This window comes from Stegastes partitus, unplaced genomic scaffold (assembly GCF_000690725.1).
Source record: "Stegastes partitus isolate 25-593 unplaced genomic scaffold, Stegastes_partitus-1.0.2 Scaffold1095, whole genome shotgun sequence".
NCBI classification, from domain to species: domain Eukaryota; kingdom Metazoa; phylum Chordata; class Actinopteri; family Pomacentridae; genus Stegastes; species Stegastes partitus.
Window position 1 is genome coordinate 160,927 of NW_007578826.1, and position 20,295 is coordinate 181,221.

At 40.3% G+C, this 20,295-nt stretch overlaps 1 protein-coding gene across 1 annotated transcript in view; it reads right to left on the reverse strand.

Moving 5' to 3' along the window:
• Window positions 1–20,295, reverse strand: part of iqgap1 (IQ motif containing GTPase activating protein 1) — a 65,698-nt gene that overhangs the window by 17,488 nt on the left and 27,915 nt on the right. The window contains exons 3-15 of the mRNA XM_008296024.1: window positions 16,269–16,425; window positions 14,862–14,939; window positions 12,533–12,609; window positions 9,554–9,621; window positions 9,070–9,183; window positions 7,514–7,692; window positions 6,954–7,041; window positions 6,705–6,862; window positions 6,006–6,090; window positions 5,758–5,921; window positions 3,639–3,799; window positions 3,409–3,533; window positions 2,123–2,286 (exon numbers count right to left, since the gene is read on the reverse strand). Of these exons, the coding sequence (XP_008294246.1) occupies window positions 2,123–2,286; window positions 3,409–3,533; window positions 3,639–3,799; window positions 5,758–5,921; window positions 6,006–6,090; window positions 6,705–6,862; window positions 6,954–7,041; window positions 7,514–7,692; window positions 9,070–9,183; window positions 9,554–9,621; window positions 12,533–12,609; window positions 14,862–14,939; window positions 16,269–16,425 (1,618 nt within the window). The remainder of the gene's footprint in view (window positions 1–2,122; window positions 2,287–3,408; window positions 3,534–3,638; window positions 3,800–5,757; window positions 5,922–6,005; window positions 6,091–6,704; window positions 6,863–6,953; window positions 7,042–7,513; window positions 7,693–9,069; window positions 9,184–9,553; window positions 9,622–12,532; window positions 12,610–14,861; window positions 14,940–16,268; window positions 16,426–20,295) is intronic.

Sequence of the window (20,295 nt, forward strand, 5' to 3'; positions counted from 1 at the left end):
TATTTCTGCCGTCTAGATGTCCTGATAGCAGCCTTTAAGTCCGTAACATCACCAATAACAACATCAAATTCACCACACAGCCTACAGTAATAAACCTCCATTGTTCTATTTCCTATGTTCTCATAGAACAGGAGTTGCGTCCAGTAATGACTATTTATTGTTGTTTTGTTGTCCTCTTAATTCACGCCCTGCACTAAGCCTTTGAATCCTGCACCACAGGGGAAACACAAAGGTTGAAAGGGCTGTTTACTCGGGTCATTTCTGTAAACATGTGTGCCCACCTAACACCTGCCTTGTGGAAAAACCACCTTCTGACACTTTTGAGTAATAAAAAGTTCCCCGATATGCCTGGTGGGTTTTTCACCTCCTCTGCTGCTCGGTGCAGCTCTAATCAGCTCCTGCACTCTGACCTGCACTGTAATGTCTGCCTTCAACAGGAAAACCCCAAATAAGGTGCTCAGCCTGTTGCATCATATGCAAATGTGCCTCAGAAACGCACACAAGAACCACATTCATCAGCTCACGTCCCTCAAATGGCGATAACACAAGCAAATGAGTCACAGAGAGCAGGGAGAGAGCTGCTGCTTCTGTCCGTTCTGGGCTCATGAGTGAGGATCCAAAAACAACAGAACAGAGTTTTGAAAGCACTGAAAAACATACATGACCTGTGCAGATGTGTGACAGGAAGTGAGCGAGGGAAAAAGACGATGATCACACCATGACATCAGCGTCTGCTCGAGTCATGTGGCGCTCGGAGGCCTGAGTCACATGAAGCCATCTGCAGCTCCGACGCTCCTCAGATCCCTTTGAGCTAAAACCTCACATTCACTGAACTAATCTGAGCAGCACGAGTGTGTTACGGCCAGTCAAGTACATAAACTCCAGCTTCTAAACGTCCCGCAATGCACCACGATGGAGACATCAGAACTCTGGAAGGAATGAAGGGAAACTGGGTCCCTCACATACAGTAGTGTGTGACCGGCTTTGTGCTTAATTCGCCATGAATCGTTTTCTTCTCGCATTATTAGTAGTTTAAAAATACTACAAACTGGTCAAGGCAAGACACGACAGATGAATAGTGTGAAAATTCACCTAAATGTCACCATAAAAACTTCCCTAGTTGATTACTTACAATAATACAATCGGTTTTGTACTAAGAGTTTTGCAAAATTCTATCTTGAAATCGACAATTGGATCATTATCGACCTAAATATTTAGTAATTTCCAGAAGACAAAACTGAACACTAGATAAAATGAGCCTCACAGTTCTTGTGTCATTTTGTTGACACAGAGTCAAATGTTGAGGAAATCTCTTTTTATCACTCCATAAAAAAAACAAATATTTATCTTATATTTAAATATAAAGTATTATGTAAACAAACCATCTGGAAAAACCTTCAGTAATAAGATGAATAGGAATAAAACAGGAAAGTCTGGTGTGTGTAAATGCTAATGAAGTGGAGATTTCTGGCTCAGAGTGTGAGAAAAAACACAAACTTTGAGAAAACAGCCTTTAAATATATGCACTGTAATGCGTGACATAAAATAAAATGTGCATTTTGCATGTTTTCTTTACAATTGTTCAAAAGAAGAGATGTTATAGACCCAAAATCTCAAAATTGACGAGTGTATAGAAAAACCTGTCTTGAATCGAAATTTGAGGACATGAATTAATACTCTAAGGATGTATGAACTATCAAAATCATCTGCCTTGATACCCTTCTGGGCAGTATTTTGGAAGAGAAATCCAAGATCTTATCCAGCTGTTTACCGTCTGCACTGAGCTCAGCTGCATATTTCTGGCCCCTCACAGCTTGTTTATACTAGCTAAACTCTGAGAACGTTCATCAGAATTCCTGAAAACGCATCTGTACGTATCACATGTCCAGTCAAACGCAGCTCTGACAACATTCAGCTGCAGCGAAGAACACGCTGACAGATGACTAAATGTAACTGTAGCCCGGCTCTATTTGCATGAGCTGTTTGCATAATGCTCATCAGAATACTAGATACACACGGAAAAGCAAATGTTAAAGGGAGCGCGACGAGGTCAAGTTTATCTGCAGCCGACAACCTGAACGTTTATTTTCTGCGCTCAGTTTCACACAGAAGGTTGTCTTACGTGAGCCTTTTCTCTGCGGGCCTCCAGCAGTTTGTCGTGGTAGTGCTGAGCCACCGACGGATCCACGTCTGTGAGCTTGGCCGAGGCGTTCTGCAGCATCGCCAGCGTCTTCATGGGATCCCCTTCATCAAGGGCCTCATTGATCAGTCCGATGGCGGCAATTCCTAAAAAACACACAAGCGGACGCACAAATAGACTTAATAACACCATGCAAGACTTTAGATCGAGAAGATAATGTGAGAGGACGGGCATGAAGACAGCAAAGAAAGGACGTAGCATCATCAGATATTTAAAGATGAAACGAGACTCAAAAAAGCGGGAAAAATTGTTTTCTGTTGTACTTCTGAATTTGTTCAACATTAATTTTGTGGGTCACAGAGCTTAGAATACAAATTAAACTTACATCCTACTGCATCGTTACATTTTATGTAAGTTTAACCTACTATTGATGGAATATTTATTGTAAAATACTTAAAAATCGAATTATGTTGAGGTGTTTTTTGTAAAAATCTGGGCATCACAACACCTATTAGCCTATTAGCTTAGCTGTCAACATTTTTTTTTTTTAGCAGTCTGACTACTGAGTAAATTGTTTTCTAATTGGATGAATTTGTAGTTTAGAGCTCATGTGTGCATATTACATTGAACCAACTGCTTGTTGATTTATCTTATTTGTAAGGGCCCATGTGCAACATTAAATACGTTAGCATTTGATGAAATGTACCAGAGTTAGCTTTAAGGCTAATTTTCATCTGCAGTCATCCTGGAGGTCACAATAAAACTTTTGCACAATGATAGAACAACACTAAGAAAACTGGATAAAACTTATAATACAAAATTACACAAATTAAGGTCATCTGGTGTTTTTCTGTGGCATAAAAAATCAAGACATGTTGCATCTATGACAGTATCTTGACATTTTAGAAGCACTTTAACTGTCATTGTAGGATAAATATGACTGCACAACAGCACCTCTCTGAAAAGTTCAGGGATGTTTTAACACTTGAAGCTGTCACAAAAAAACTAAGGAAACATTGGGTGCAGCTCATTTTCTTCAGGTGGCCGCGTATAATCCATCCACATCAGGAACATGTGCAAAAAGAAGTTGGCACTCAGAGAAAAGTTCTATATTTACACTCACACACACTTCGTCAGGACTGGGAGTTTGTTAAAGAAATGGAAAACAAGGGGATTTGAGGGCCTACTGACAGAATTTTAACTCTTCTTGTGTTCTGTCAGGACGTTCCACTGAGTATTTGAAGTATTTGGCTGTTTTTGTCTCTTACGTTCGTGCTCCTCCTGCACAGCCAGGTTGACTTGGTCGATGGAGGCCTGGATGTCGTTCCAGGTCAGGTAGTCGCATCCTTCCTCTCTGGCTGCAGCTTTCAGACGCATCAGCTCGTCCATATATCTGATAACGTACATATACAGTGACCATGTTAACAAGCTGCCTCGGTTCAAGCAGAAAACACACGAAAACATCCATAAATCAAAGTGACTCCGGCTGGGCACTCACCTCTGGGCGTACTCGTCCTCCACGTTGCTCAGTCCAGTCACGTTGCTGGACAGTTGCTTCCACAGAGCCGCTCGGTCTCCGACATCCATTGCCTCGTTCATCAGCACCACCGCCGACAGCATCTCCACGGCAACCAGCAGCTCCGGGTGGGACAGGGATCCCTGCAGGACAGACGCCGTACATTTAGTGCAAATATCAGACTGCCAGTGAGGGCGACCAGGGGCAGAACATTAAAATAAGCCAGTGCGTTGATGTTTGTGTGCTAAAACTACTGTAGCTGCCTTCCAAGTAGTTCAGAAATGTGACTGTAGGGATGCAACCAGCGTTATCTCCAATTTAAAGTCAACTACTGGGTTGATAAGTTGTCAGATCCAATGACATTATCTTCAAATTGTTTGTTTTGTGCAACCACAAATTAAAAAATAAAAATGAAAACTACAGACAATCAACTGAAGCTGCTGCATCTGGAAAACCACCAGAAATTGGACATTCTGCAGCTCTTACTCCTGCAGCTCTTTCCTCTCTATCCTAAGCTCCCCCCACCAGACGAGAACGGGCTGAAAAAGTGCAAAACCAGTCAAGCTGAAATCAGCATTCTCTGATTTTGTTGCTTTATTTTCTCAACCGCTTTAGATAAAAATAAATGTTAGTAGCCAAAGTATGTCATCACAGGCTTAATTTAGAAGTCTAGTTTCCTCTCAGACTACTTTGTTCAATATGCTGAGAGGTTACTTGGATTTTTTGGCCCAGTGATGTCAAACAAATACTGCCTACCCCAACTTTAACTCAACATAAATCAAAGAAAAAGTGGCCCATGCTAAGAAAAAGCTAAATATTCACAAATAAATACAATTTTTGCATTATAATTAACCTAAAAAGAATTGACCAGGACTAAGGATGTGCTCTGATACTAAGCTAGCATGCTCTATAGGATGCCAGTAAAAGATTTATTACGTCCCAGTACATACTATGTCGAATGCAGTGTTCCATAATTAGAAGTCGTCCTGCTGCATCTGGATGCATTTTGCAGTTTGCACGCTTTTCCGTCTATTCTGACCCACAATCCTCTGCACAGCGGAAGATGCACCACATACATTATGGTGTGACTATAAACAAGCTTTTGCTGCCCATTGATTGGAGGAAAGTTTGGTCCACAACAAATCAGGTACAAGAAGCTTCATTTAAGCTGATTCACTGATTGTATCTTGAAGAATTTCTTCAAAAAGTTGCTCTCTAAAACTTATCCACATGGTCTGTAGTCAGATGTTTTTCTCAGATTTTAATCTAATTTTACTTCTCGCCAAATTTCACTTCACAAACGAGGAACAAAAAAACATGAATTCATTGCATTTTAGAAGGAAAATATATCGACCATATTCCCACATTACACAAAAGCTATCAAAACAATGACCGTATTCAACAGCTTTAAAGTTTTTAAGTCAATTTGTTGTCATGTTCTCACATCTTAATCTTTGATTCTGTTGAACTCATTTATTTGAATCTGTTGTCTTTTCTTTTCAACAGCTTGTTAACGCATCTGTACAAATACTTCTGATGCCTCTCTTGTGCACTGTATGTTGGCAGCTTGTAATAAAGACTTGAATAAAAAACCATAGACAGAAGACTCATTTCAAACTTCAGACAGTGATCGATATCTGAGCAAGACAGTCACAATTTAGGCTGCAATATCATGACTAAGTAGTGTGTCTCAACTGTATGCACACTGCATGAAGGGGTAAGTACTTTGTGAAGGCAGCTGAAGTATCTACTGAAAAGAGAAAGAAAAAGTCAAAACTGTTGCTCAGTCAAACGATCATGTATTTCATGTTATGTAAAATCAGCCGAAGCGGTGCTGTGTCCCAGAGTCTTATCAGTTCAACGTAAGATAAACTCTGATATCAACAGAGACCTGGGTTACAGCAGCACACCTGTGATAACATAAACCGCAGAAACATTCGTGTGGTTCCAACATATGAAGACAAACAGTAAAGAGTTTTCATTTTCAGGTCAACCGGTCCTGTAATTTAGCCTCAGAGGCCACGCTACCACATGCTTTCGTGCTGGGAACGGTGCAGGTGTGGGTTCTTCACACTGTATTTTGGGTGTGTGTTCTCGGTACCTCTTGGCTCTGCTGCTGCAGGCTGGACAGCTCTCTCTGGTACAGATCTGCAGCGTTGGGATAGACTTCAGGCAGCTGAGCGTCGGGGTTCATGAGCTCCTCCACAGTCTTCTCCGGCACACCCGCTCTGATGGCGGCGTTGATGCGCTCCACCGCCTTCAACACTGCACAGAGGCAGAAAAGCAGCGGTGTTTTAACGAGACGTGATCAGATTGTGCGACAGAATGAGTTAAAATCGACGCACTTACTCTTCAGGTAGCCTTGTGCGATCTCATTGGCCACGTCGACGCCGTTCTGCAGCTCGTCCTTGGACAGCGCTTCACCTGGAGACGTCTAAAAGGAGGAAATCAGCAGAGTTGTTGCAGGTTTCTCAACACATTTTAAACATGAGTCATTGTAGGGATGCAACCAACGTTGATGTCCGATTTGGCTGATATGTCATAAAATTAAAAAAAAACTCCCAGATTCCTGAATAAGATCTTCAAATAGTTTTGTGCAGCCAAAGTCATAAAACTTATAAATATTCAATGAAAGCTGCTGCTAATAGAAAACCACCAGAGTTTAAAAATACAGAGCATCTCCTGCAGCTCTTCCCTCTCGGTTTTTAGACTCCAGAAGCTCCAGAGCTAATAGTCAACATTAACTCGAGGCTTCACACGGGATTCCAACCAACCTTTGCTGAGTGAAAGTTCTCTGTTTACGTCTCCACGTCCTAATTCTACCATCGAATTTGTTGCTCTTTATATTTTGTCTGCTTTGAGTCAAACGACATTTGATTTGCCAAAGTCTCTCATCACAGGCTGGACTTTTACTGCCTCTAAAACAGAGTCAGGCGTCTTCTTTAATCACAATATGTAGAACGGGTTAGTGTGTAATGTTCACCCAGCGATGTCAGAACAATGTCATTTAAATATACAATCACATTTGCATGCACCACCTGACCCTACCTGCTCTTTATTCTCCCGGTCGCCCTGCAGCTGTTTCAGGTACCAGCCCTTGTTCTGGGGCTGCAGGTTCTGGATGCCCATCGCCTTCAGCGCCTCGTACAGCTTGTCCTCATCGCCGCTCAGCAGCGCCTGCTCGGCCGCGCTCAGGGCTTTGCTCACTGTTTGGGGAGACGTGCATGTTTCACGGGTGTGCCACAGAAACTCAAGACACATTCATGGAATTCATCAGTGAATAGATGTGTCTCTTACCGTTGACCTTGTTGACGTTTCCCTGGATTTCAGCCTGCGTGAGAAGCTCGTCGTAGATGTCTCTCTCTGCGTCGGCGTTCTCCATTTGCTGTTGGAGCAGAAAAACCAAACAGGGATGTTCATTAACACTAAATGTCGTCAGATTCCTCCCAATGGACACCAAAGAAAAATATACATCTTTTCAAATATTAATTTTCCTCTTTTATCCTCAATTCTTGGAGTAGTTTGGGTCATTTATTCTGTCAGCAAAATGTATGTTTTCAACCATAATTCATCATGTATCTGACATTCAATCATCTCTGCAAGAAAGTTTCTGGCAGCCCTGTCAAGAGAGATGAAGTGACTTTATTTCACTCTGTCAGTCATCTGTCTTTAACTTTTGCTGCCTTCCCGGTTTGTGCGGATTCAACATTTTGCCCCCAAAACTTTCTTCGGCTTCAGGCTGCATGTTCAATTATTTTCTGATCAAAAAACTAACATCTCGTATTTTTAATTATATGAGAATTTTACGTTCTCTCAGATGTGACATGCTGCATGCTAAACGTCTTCAGATTTCTTACCCTCTTGCGTGAGTTGGCCACCTTCTCCCCTTTGGCCTGGTACAGCGTGTCGTGGTACTGCTGGGCCGAGCTGGGGTCCAGGTTCACCAGCATGGCGTTGGGGTTCTGCATAGCGGCCACCGTTCCCTCCGGTACCCCGTGGTCGATGGCCTCGTTGATGGCGATCACAGCGGCGTGTACTGAGGACGGAGGAGACGATGAATGAAGAGCAGGATTCACGACGGCTTTCTTCTCTGTGTTTTATCTTATTAATAGTTCAAGATAAATATGTAGTAATTGACCTTAAAGGAACAGTTTGGCATTGTGGAGAACAATATTGATCTTGTCAAAACTGAAAATTAAAACGTTTAACTTTTAATCTAGAATAAAAGTGGGTGAGTGGGTTAAAAATAATGTTCCAACCAGATCAGATTGTGTTTGTCCTCTTTCAAAATCCAAAGTGTAATAGTAGTTTATATTTTGGTCACACAATGACCTCTTGACTTCATTTTTACACAGAATAAACAAACGTGAGATAAGGAGTTGATGAGTGAGTTTTATGGTTGATGGTAGGTTGATTTTTTTAACCTTTGAACGGCGCTGAGGCTAACGATTTCCTTCTTTCTTCATGCTAAGCTAATAAACCGTCTCCTGGCAGACAGGAGCAGTGTTACATCATTTTGCAAGAAAGCAAATAACAATAGTACAATCTATCAGTATTTCTTATTATTTTGCAGAATTTGCATATTTTCATGACTAAAATCTGTTTCCGTGGATTAAATCTATTCATGTTTATTGGCAAATTATCAGTATTTTATCTTCATATTTGAACTTTCATGTGACTACATTTGCAGGATGTAAATTTGCACTGAAAGGCAGTTATTTTCATGCACAAAATGTGTCCTTATGAATAAAATCTTTTCCCTATAACTTCATAGTTTATTGATGAATTATCAGTATTTGACCTTTTTATTTGATCTTTCATGTGATTGCATTTTCTTTGGAATTTGCTGAATAAAATTTGCAGTGAAAGCCGATTAGTTAGTTATTTAAGCCGATTAGTTAGTTATTTTTATTAATAAATTGTGTTTCCATGAATAAAATCTATTCCCTTGAACTTTAAAGTTTAACGTCAATTTAGAAGTTGAACCGTTTTCCTGGAAATTTGGAGAAAATCATTGTGAAGCTGTCGACAAAAAACAACTTTAGCAGCTTTCAAACTATAAAAAACGGTTTCAAAACTTGGAAATGTGTCCTGTCTTGTTATTAATATTCAAATTCTGTATAACTTGAGCTATTTTTTTTGCAGACTTTTAGTTGATTTGATATATTGAATTGGAACTGTGTAAACTGACTTCAGTAGATGAGATTGTGCTTTAAAAAGTTCAGATTGGGCTTCTGAGGTAAAAATATCCATAAAATGCTAATTTGCAATGACCTCTATGGGATCCAGGAGAACTGCATCTATTTCATTACTGAAGTATCTCTTAAAAGCATGTATTTAACTAAAATATTCAGTAGAATGTGAGGCTGTAAGAGTTGCCCTCTTCCCCAAAGACATCTGAGCCTTTTCTCACATGCAGCTTCGTCCACTGAGAGCTCATTGGCCAAAATCCCGCCAATCTTGCTGAAGGCGGGCATCTGGATTCCATACTTTTCCAGCTCGCTCTTCATGTTGTTGATCTCCTCCTCTGGGAGAGAGAAGACAGAGCAGAAGGAACAGATCGGTGGATTGCAGTGAAAAAAAAAAAACCAGGGGGGAAGCGGGAGACGTGGAGACAGACTGTTCCTGGCTCATGTGTGATAATCAGATTTCGGAGACTGAGCGGGAACTTTTACCGACAGGAAAAGCTCTCGCAGTTACTTAATGACTTTCACATTTCCAGCTGCTCCTCCGCATTCTGCCTCTTTGCTCGCTGCTTTCTGGGCGCAGACAAGCTCAGCACATTTTAAAAATTCGTGTTGGCGGTGACGTTGGTAACTTTCTGCATTTAAGGTGACCTGACTGGGTTAGCAGGAAGGGAATGAGGATAACAGACGCTGGTGTTCTCAGGCTCTTACCGGTGAAATCTACTTTTCCATACAGGTCTTGGATCTGAGGGGCCAAACCCAGCTTGAACAAGTAGAGGCTGTAAAAAAAAAAAGATGACAAAGGGAAAATGAATATAGAAGCATGACGCAGGCTGAATGTCAGACAAGGACGGGAACAGTACGGCACATACTGTTACCTCGTCTCAGCGCTGAGAGGATAAATCTAAGGAGGTTCAAAGGCTGACAGGTCGCACCGGGTGCATATCAGAATACAACCAGGTCATTTTAAAGCAAGAAAACAGATGTTTCAACTCCTGTCATGCTGCCACTGATGTCACTGGTGAAGCTGCTGCCATGTGGTTGTTCAGTTATTGGGACACAGTGAGGAAAACTGAGCAGCTTTAAAAGGAGTAAAGTGATTGTTAGACTCAAGAATGTTATTATATCGTAGAACTTTAATGACATTACAGGTAGCAAAGTGTTTTTCTGCTCCAGTCTGACTCTTGATGGCAGATTTCAGAAGCTAATTGTCAAACTGTGCTTAACCCTCTGAACCTCAGGCATCTTGTGGCCTATTTTTCTTTATTTTTTTGCTCCTGTCACATTTTGTCCTCACTGTGGGCTCATTTTTCACGGCAATAAAAAGTCCTGCATCTCTATAGAAACAGAACAACCATGACTAGAAGGAGAGAGAACTCAGAAATGTCTTTGATGCAGGGTCACACAGTTAGCATGCCACAAAACATACAGAGGTAGGTTGAATTTCTTTGATAATTTGTTTTATAAAAATGAAAAAGCAGATTTTTCTACAGGTGTTGAAAAAAAACGTTGTTCTCCGCATACTACAGATATTTTTCTGTCTACATGTTTTTCTCATTGCTCTGCACTGCAAATCGACAAAGTTATTTCACCGTGCTGTGTGTGTCCTCCAACAACTTGCTGCTCTGTGTAACATTTCTGAGCCATGCTGCGTTACTTCTATCGATCCAGTCTGTTTTATTTTGCTCTCTTGCTGTCTTTGCTCTGTGCAAACACTGCCTGCAGCTCAATTTTTCTGGATTTGCGTCACGTGTTTATTGGTCACAGTTGATTCAATCGTGGCTTTTATTTGCAAAAAGGAGCAAAGAAGTTTTTGCTTTTTACAGGATCTGATATGAATCAAATGTTGTCGATAAAATGTCACAACTGTAAGCGTCTTTCTGTTCATTTCTCCTGCACGCTACACACAAAACATTCATTACAACCACAGGAAAGTTAAAAATCCAATGATTCTCACACGTTCTTGCACTGACACACAGTGTTATTTTGGTGATTTATTAACAGAAAACGTGCCTTTTAGAAACCTGCTGGCGGGTTTGGGGGTTCAGAGGGTTAATGTTTTGCCTTGAAACCAATAAAATGCATAAAAAATGTTTTGTTTTGATTCCCTGTCATATTAAAAGCTGAGCTGTAAGGCTGCTGCGAAGCTGTCTGAGGTGAACTGTTCACAACAGCTGGACAGCTGGACAAACTGTGTACGATGCTTAAAGTGTTTTTTAATTTAAAGTGAAATGAAGACACATCTGTGGCTGCATTCAGGAGTCGGTGTTTTTCAGTGCGTGGGTAAATACAAGCACACAAACACAGACACGGCGTCTCTGTTCTGCTGCTTGGCTTCCTGACTGCTCCATACCTCAAACCACTGAATGCCTTTCTGCTGATAAACTGCACTGTTCACCTCGTAAAAATGCCAACAGACCCGAAACATGCTCAGACCCTGAATGACCACGAGGAGTGTGCAGCGTTTCCAGGACGAGCACCTGCGCTGTTTGAGCACCGCGATGCAGTGAATGAGGAATTTCTGTTACAAACATTTAAAACACACAGCTTGTTGATTCCTCTGTTATATTGGTTTACAGCCTGTTGAACAAATCAGCAGAAGATGAATCTAAGCAGTGGTCTGACTGAATATGTGTCTCAATCCAGAGACTGCATCCTGATGTTCAGAGCACCGGTTGGCTGCACATCAGCTCGCCCATAATCAGAGACGGTTTGATCCACTTGTCCAGTGTTACAGACTCTGAGTTAATGTCATGATGAGAAATAACAGCGAAAATTTCAGGCTTTTATCTTTAATATTTCCTGAGATATTGTCATTGAAACAGACTCAAATATAAATGTCAGGGTGAATGGGCGATTCTTTAAAAGAATACTTGATACCTAAATCTAAAATTCCACAATATCCATCGTATATGACACAAAAAGAAGCTTCCAGCACATTAAAGATGGTCGAGCAGAAGGACTCTGATGATTTGAGATGGAACAACACAATTAGATGTTCCTGTACTTCACAAAGCGCCACTTTTGTCATTTATTACTCAGAATATATAATAGTTAAATAGTGCTCTGCAAGACACTCAGAGATGCTTTACAAGGTAGACAAGAACACAAACAACAAATAAAATGGCGGAGGGAAATGTGCCAACAATCAGGACACAACTAAAACCATTTTTTGACAGAAATGAGCCAGAAATGTTATTTTTATTCTTTTTTGTGTGTTTGTTTTATCATTCATTGAGCTCGGGGCTGACGGCAGGACTGTGGCACAACGTCTTGCTTCAAATGGGCTGAAATCACATGTAGGTCAGACCTGGAACTGTTGATTCTGAACTGAATTCAATTTTTATTTTGGCTAAATTTTCAACCACTACTTCATTTCACTGCCTGAATGTCTGCTGGGTTTGGGCGGTCTGCTATATTCTTTTGGAAAATAAATTAAAACATGACAGGCGTGGAACGATTCTTGGGACAAGTTGGGCGTTGGATCCGACGGGTGGATCCTTCGTGGTCTGGGGGAGAGAAAGCTGCATTTCTCGGCCTTGGACTGTCTGTTTGCAGCCTTCAGAAGTGCATTTTTTTTTTAAAATTGTGGCCCTTGAATTGAGATACACTGTTCAACTTCAGTATTTCATGGTGCAGAGAAACACAACTTGCAGCCTCACATTAAAACAACACACAAGAGACACAAACCTGAGTGCGTGAATACAGTAGATGCAGCGCGGCATGTTCTTCCTGTCATATATGTCTGTGGTTTCAGGGTAGAAGATCTGAAACACAGTTTAGAACAATGAGTTAATCACAGACGGTCTCATCGTGTCGCAGCATGTGAGGAGGAGTGATTCAGGATATTAGCTCAAATGAGCGATTACACAATGTAAATCACCGCCCTGGCACAACTGTGGCGCAACTGAAATGGAACTTTTGCAGGCAGCTACAGAGACTTTCTGCTCAAACTGCCAGTGATGGTGATATTTTTGGCTGATAATCAGCTTTTTTTTTTTCTCCTACAACCTTAATGACAAGTTTTCAGTTCCCAGAGTTGCGTGTCCTCAGGGTGGAAACTTCTCAGGAAACAAACTTTCACAACAATAGGCCACTGTTTATGTCATAAAGGACCTTTTAAAACACACACTCTTTACTGGCATTCTGACCTTTCTCCAGAGCATATAGCATTTAAAACAGTTTTTGTACCTTCCAGGGAGCTACTGGCTTCAGCTAATTACACCACAGTGTGAAAATCAACATGCACCGACTTGAGGACATGTTTGAGGGAACAAATCCGTCGGTACATATTTCCAGACACAGCTACTACTAAAACCTCTTTCCTTCTCAGTGTAAAACACGAACATTCAAGATTTCAGAACTGTCTGCATCAATTTTCACAATAAACCAATGACTTCATTCATTACGTTTGTCTTACAGAGTCAATGCCTCGTGATGATATTTTCAAAAGCAGAGATTAGAAAACACAGAAAGATTTAAGCAACCTACTTAAACCACAAATATTGAAGTTTTCTTGACTGTACTACAAAAAAAGAGCCTTTAATAAACACTTGACACAGCTACAGAACCATACTACTACTACTACTACTACTACTACTACTACTACTACTACTACTACCACTACTATTACTACTACAACTACTACTAATAATAATAATAAAAAATTGTATTTCATTCGCTCTAAAGACTTCCTTAGTATTGTATGGGCCATTGAACAACCACTTGTTGACCACACCCAAAGTTACACTAAATTTTTGTCACATGGTTTTGTAGCCATGATAAGGATTTATTAAAGACTCATCTTTCATAATAATAATAATAATAATAATGAGAAGAAGAAGACCAAACCATTGTATTCACATATCAGCATTTTCTGTTTGTTTAATTACATGTAGTGCACTTCTGCTAAATAAAAACTGGAGCTATCAAGGAATAAAGTAATCAAAACCCACACTTTTTAATGCACTGAACACTATTTAGCAACAGCATAATCAATGCATTGTGCATCGCTGCGATGTACAGTTCAGCTTTTTAAGATCTTAGCTCATATTCAACATGGAAAACAACCCATTAGCTGCGTTACCAGGGTCAGTAGGGAGTGTAGCTACTCTTAGCGGTCGGCAGTCGGTGCAAAGTGACATTTAATCAACCAGATTTTATTGGTCTACTGCTAACTCAACTGTACACAGGCTGATTTTTATATAGTGCTGCAAATAACTGCTCCCAGGTGGCGCCTTCAAGGTCAAAAATCAATGTCAAACCAAAGTGTGTGCTTTGGTCGTTGAGCCTTGATTGAAATCTCAAACTAACTTTAAAGAGCCCATATTATACATATTTAGAGGTTTATAATATTGTTTTTGAGGGTTTTTTAAAAAATATGTTTATGCTTTAAAGTTCAAAAGTCACATCATTTCTTTTGTTCTGCACATTGTCTGTCTGCAATACTGCGTTTTAGCTCATGTTTCTTAAAGGCCCGCCTCCTGAAAAGTCTAGCTTCTGATTGGTCGGCCAGTCCAACGAAATCCAGGAAACGTTGGTTACGTACCACAACACTACATCTGTAGCTCTTGTATATGTAGCTCTAGTAGAAGCATCTCTAATGAGGAAATAATGGCGGATTTCTTTATTCTTGGCCGTGACAAACTAGCTGCTCCACAGGCGTTATGCAAATATGTGACATGATGATGTAGATAAGTAACAACAGAAAAGCCTGGACTTCAAACGAGGCATTTCAAGCTGGGAAGGAGCAGAGTTTTCTATAGCAGAAATGAAGTGTCTTCGGCGTGGACTTTTTACATGCACAAGGAGCAGCTGTATAACAACTGAAGGAAAGGAGAAGCCAAAAAAACACAGTATGGGCTCTTTAAGGCAGGCAGATCTGTACAACATGCATTTAGTGGCTAGAAATCACTTAGAAACAGCTATTATTGCATGACCCTAATTCAAGCTGTAACTACTTTTGTGATGCTATCTGTTTCTGTGTGTGAGGTCCAGATGGACTTCGGGCCGAGCTCACCTTCGGCAGTCCTTTCTCTGACATGGCGTTGAGCCACTGGATGACGTTGTCTGTGTGTCTGAAATGGAGACCAGTCGCCTGTAGGAGAACAAAAACAAACATCAGAGCAGAACAAAGACCATGTTCACTCTCTCTTTAGAGGCTTTGGTCCAAACACTGAGAACGAGGACCGTAAAACGAGACCCCGTTCAGATAAATGCTTCAGCAACACATGAAAATGGGAAAACACGCAGACTGCAATGAACTAGAAATAAAAGAATAACTTGTCTTTTGTCACTTGTACAACTATAAATATCTCAGTTACATTCGGGCTAAAATCTTTCTGCAGCTCCATTAATGTCAGAGGAGTGTTTAGTGGCCAAACAATAGTTCTCTATTTCTGAAGCCAAGTCACCTTTTGGCTTTAAATCACTTTGGTATGTCGTCTGAACTCTCCTGAGGACTTGACTGACACTTCCTGCTTTTTAAAAGGCTATAAAAATATGACTCTGTTAACAAACCCAGACAGGATGATGGTTGAAATAGCAGCACTGGGCTGCATAATGCTTCGTTTTAGGATAAACCTTTAAAGGTCAAGTAATTTTTACCTTTTTGATGTATATTATGTGATTTTAAATTGAACTATTCTTTCTGTGTATTATGTCACCGAGGGTTTTTGTTATTTTATCGTGATTGTTGACAGTTTTTTCTCCACTTACAGATGAATCAAAGAATTTGTGGTTGTTCAGAATGTCCAAAAACTAGAAGATATCTCAAGAAACACTGCGACAACTATTCATGGGTCCCAAAAGAGAATATTTCCAACGGTGTGGTCTTTTATTCAGAAATCAGAAGTGGATTGTTTTTGTTTTGTACAGAGGATTCGTCTGTATTTATGAAGTCAAATTAACGTTAGTGACGTCTTTAACATGACACACAATTGCTATCATTTAATCTTTTTACACTTGAGGCTTTTCAAAGCAGATTATTTTGCATAAAAATTGCAACAATTGATTACTTCCATTAACAATCAGTCGATTACGTTCCCGATTAATCGACTAGTTGTATGCACAGTAACATGTCAACAAACGGTGAAATACGACGATCAGTGTTTCCCAAAGCCCAGGATGACCAAAGATATTCAGTTTTACTGTCATAGAGGAGGAAACAAACCAAAAAAGAAATCATATTTAATAAATTAAATCAATTTTTTGCCTTTTTTTTAACTTCTGCCAATCAAATAATTATCAAAATATTTGGAATAGTTTAAATTAACCAAAACAAATCAATTAATTGCGACAGCTGACATACCTCAGATGCACCTGCAAAGTGTTGGTCTAAATACCAGAAAGCAACCAAAACACTACCGGCTGATCTCAGCTATGCGCCCTACTTTACATTTTCTGAATGCACTCCGTGTTTTCTCACCTTGTAGCGCGTCTGCTCGCGGTCGTAGATCTTCTTGAGGGAAACCGTGTGCGGCGCGAAGAAGTTGCCCAGTTTGGCCAGATAGACGCCATTCCTCAAACCCTCCTCCAGCTCTGTAGTGGGAGGCAGCTCCTCGTCCAGGCAGGCCTCCATCCATCTGCAGGGAGAAACACAGCACACATGAAACACTAAAAACACCAAAACAAAACACATGAAGGCTGCAAGCAGGTTCCTTACAGGCTTTTTTTTATAAAGCCACACAACAAATCAAGGCAAAGGGATTTGATTTCATGAAGGATGTCTCTGCACTTGGGAGAAGACAGCAGATTTTTTTAATGATAAAACTGAATAATAAGCTTTGGTATGTAGTCAGATAAGAGCAGCAAATGTTAAAACAGTGAGACTGAGTGAAACTGAAAGTACAGGAACGACGGTGTTGTCTCAATGTGTTAAGGTGTGCAAAGGTCAAATAACGAAGCCGTAAAATGATTAATAGCATACAGCCTGCGGCGTTATACAAGTATAATTAATTAAAATGATTCATGTCATTATAACAAAGGCTTTTATTTTGAATCTCCACATAATCACTGCATCATCAGTTGTTTTTGGCTCACCGGTCGGCTGCACTACTGTTTTACACAACGGTGGCTGCAGCAAAGTCCAGTTTATTTCATTATTAAAGTTTAAAGCACTTCAAATGATCAGAAACAAAAAAGGGGTTTGAACACAGTGCAACGTTTCCATGGCAGACCACAGCAGCAGCACAACACATGAAGAGGAAACACACTGGAGCTAATGTGGGAGATCTTCAGAAAACTGTTTATCATCAGTGAGAACTTTGTGAGTTTTGTCCTTGCAGCTGCTAAATACACTCACAAAGCTCAAAAACAATGAATTTTAATGAAACTGTCAATTAGAACCTTTTGAAGAACATTTACAGTTTAGATTAATCGACTAATCAGTAAGAAAAACGACAAATTAACCATCATCAGACTTGAATAGCAGCTCTGACTACTGTTATATTCAAGTGACACTTTTCTTGATTGTGATTATTAATGATTATTTATTAGAGCATGTATCCGACGAGTTAAACAGTAAGAAGATGATTCATCATACCAAATACTGTGTCTGTTTTTCTATGTTTGACAGAGAAAAAATGTCTAAAATTACTCAAACAAACGCTGGGATCACTTGAATCCCAATTTCTTAAACTTTCGTGTTTCCTCACCAACAGGTTCACGTCCTTCTTTCCAACAAAGGATATTTTACAATAGGACATGTTACGATGACTAAATAAGCACACTACTATTAATGCTAGAGTGAGCCAGTGCAGATTTATGATTTACAACACGACATGCCAAAATTGTCCACCTTTTTTATGAACCTACGAGCAGTAAAGTTATTTTTTTTCCAGTTTCGTCAACCCAAAAACAGGCATAAAGGGCATTCACAACGATGACATTATCACCTGATCCCACTTATCTGAGCCGACACTTTGCATTGTAATTCCATTCTCCGTGATTAAAACAGCTGTAGGAAACAGAAGTGTGGTGTTTAAACCACAACTTCCATGTTGTTTTCCCACCATTTCCTTCTTCTGCTGCCTCGACGGTTTATCTCGAGGTTCTTTAACTTCTAATATTCAACCGCCTGCACTCCGATGAGCACGTATTGATATTAATGTCATAGATTTAGCTGCAAAGACAACAAGCATTGAAGCATCGCTGAGGGCACGTTGGGGTTTTAAGCCAAATTAAAAAAGGAGAGCCGATTTGTTGGACTGATTGTTGGGGGGGAAAAAGTTGGTATTCATAAGCGCTAATACTTCAAATATAAACCTAATACAGGCGTGAAATGATGAGGAAAAACACAGCTATTTGTACGACAATTAATCATTAACTCCAATTTGATGACTGCACCAGGCAGTAAGTAAACATGAATACGGAAAGACAGCTGGGCTGATTACATGTTATTAAAATGTCGATAACTGAGAATTGCCTGAGAGATGATGTCTTAAATTGCGGAAGTCATAAAACTAAAGGGTTCGAAATTGCTGCTCAGGGCAGACAAACAGAAACTTCTTCACTTTTATGAAGCTGCAACCAGCAAAGGTCATTAATAAAACTCCTCCTGAGCTACTGCCATCAGGTTTGAAATGAACCTGTTGCTGTGAAAACTCATCAGAAAAAGGCTGTTTGACACAATAATGTTTTCTGCATGTTTCTTCCTGCATTTATCCACCAAGCACAACAACGTCTGATCAATAATTCCCTACAAACAGCCCCTCAGCTCCAACATAAACACCTAACCCGGCCCATGGCAACCTCTCAGAGCTCCCAGCATTCTTCATGTGTGACATTTCATTTCTTCAGGTCATATCGTGGAGTCACATTCCTGCTGTGTGCCTGAGTCGGCCCCGGGGCCACGGAGGAGGCCTGCTGAGCTCCCACACTGGGACCGAGCCCGGCGGACTGGATTCCACCGACAAACACCGAGCAGCAGCTCCAGACGAGGACGGCCGGTTTTTAGCTTCTAAATATAAAAGTTAAATCACCTTCCTTTCACTCTGCTAGATATCGATCTGTTTACAGCTGGAACTTTCTTCTGCAGCGAGACAACTTTAAATCATCTTGACTCACCTACTTCAACACAACCCGCCAGTTTCCTGCAGAGGATTTTTTTTTTTTTTTAAATGACGCACAAACTTGTAATGGGATGAGCATGTAAACAAACTGTAGCTTCACAGCTCAACAGCTTGTAAGCGTCTCGTGTCTGATCACATTTACTCCGTTTACTTAAAAGCTAATCCAATTTTTTGGGATTTACTGCATTCTGGGCTGTTAACCCTCTGAACTCCGAGCCAGGTCTTGGTGTAGTTGCTCCTGACATATTTTTTACTGCAATATAAAGTCCTGCACCTCTATGGAAACAGCACAAACAGAAGTAGAGAGAACTCACAAATACATTCTGTCCAGGAAGACACAGTTATTATGACATTAATTCTAACAAACAAAACAAAAGTTGAATTTTTGTGACCGTTATACCTACAGGTGTTATCAATACTGGACAAAGTGGCACTTCTTACACACTATAGATAATTTAATACTTCATGTTTGCACTAAGAAGCACAGAATTTTTTCTTTTTTTCGAAAATCTGGCTCATGCAAACAGTTTATTTTTGACAATATCTTAAACAAGGCATAGAATAAAGGAATTTTAATGAAATATCGCAATTTTAAGTTTATATTTGTTTTTGTTTTTTATCTATTTTTGGCTTATCTCAGATAACTAGTTCAAGGATCCTGTTCTTGTTCTGCCTAAACCCTGAAATATTCAGTTTACTGCCATAAAGGAGCAACAAAATCAGAAAATACTAACATTTAGGAAGCTGAATTCTAAATAAAATGATTCAAACTCATTCATTTATTATCAAAATTAACTTAATAATTGACAACCAATCGATTAATCTGTCCTCCAACTGCAACTTTAAGCATAACTCCTTGCAAAATGCACATCAAACCTTCTCTGACTTTATTTCTTTTGTATTTATGTCATATTTACGCCACGTGGGAACCTCTGGTGAATATATAAACATGAACTGGCTCAGATGCTCTACACCTGATCCAACTGTAAAACGTACGGCTGCACACCGCCACCTCGAAGCCACACATCTTCCTCGGTTAACGATTAACAGCATTTCCAGTCGTGTCTGCCCTCCTTTGACAGGGCCGTGAAATATCAGCCGCGGTTATGAAGACCTTGAGTTTAACATTGGCTTTGTGGAATTTCACAGTGTGACGGCAGACACGGCGAAGTCAAACACGGCCTCTTGAACAACAGCCTCCCTCTTTTCATGTGCTAAGAAAACACTCCCACTCTTCAGTCACTGAGGTCTTTGTCAGGCAGCAACAAGGTTAACTATATCCTGAGAAAGATTACAAGATTCCAGACCCCCTCCTCTGCAAGCACACACATGCATTTGCACCACCGGAGCACCTTCACTGACTTCGCTGGAAGTAGAGCCTCG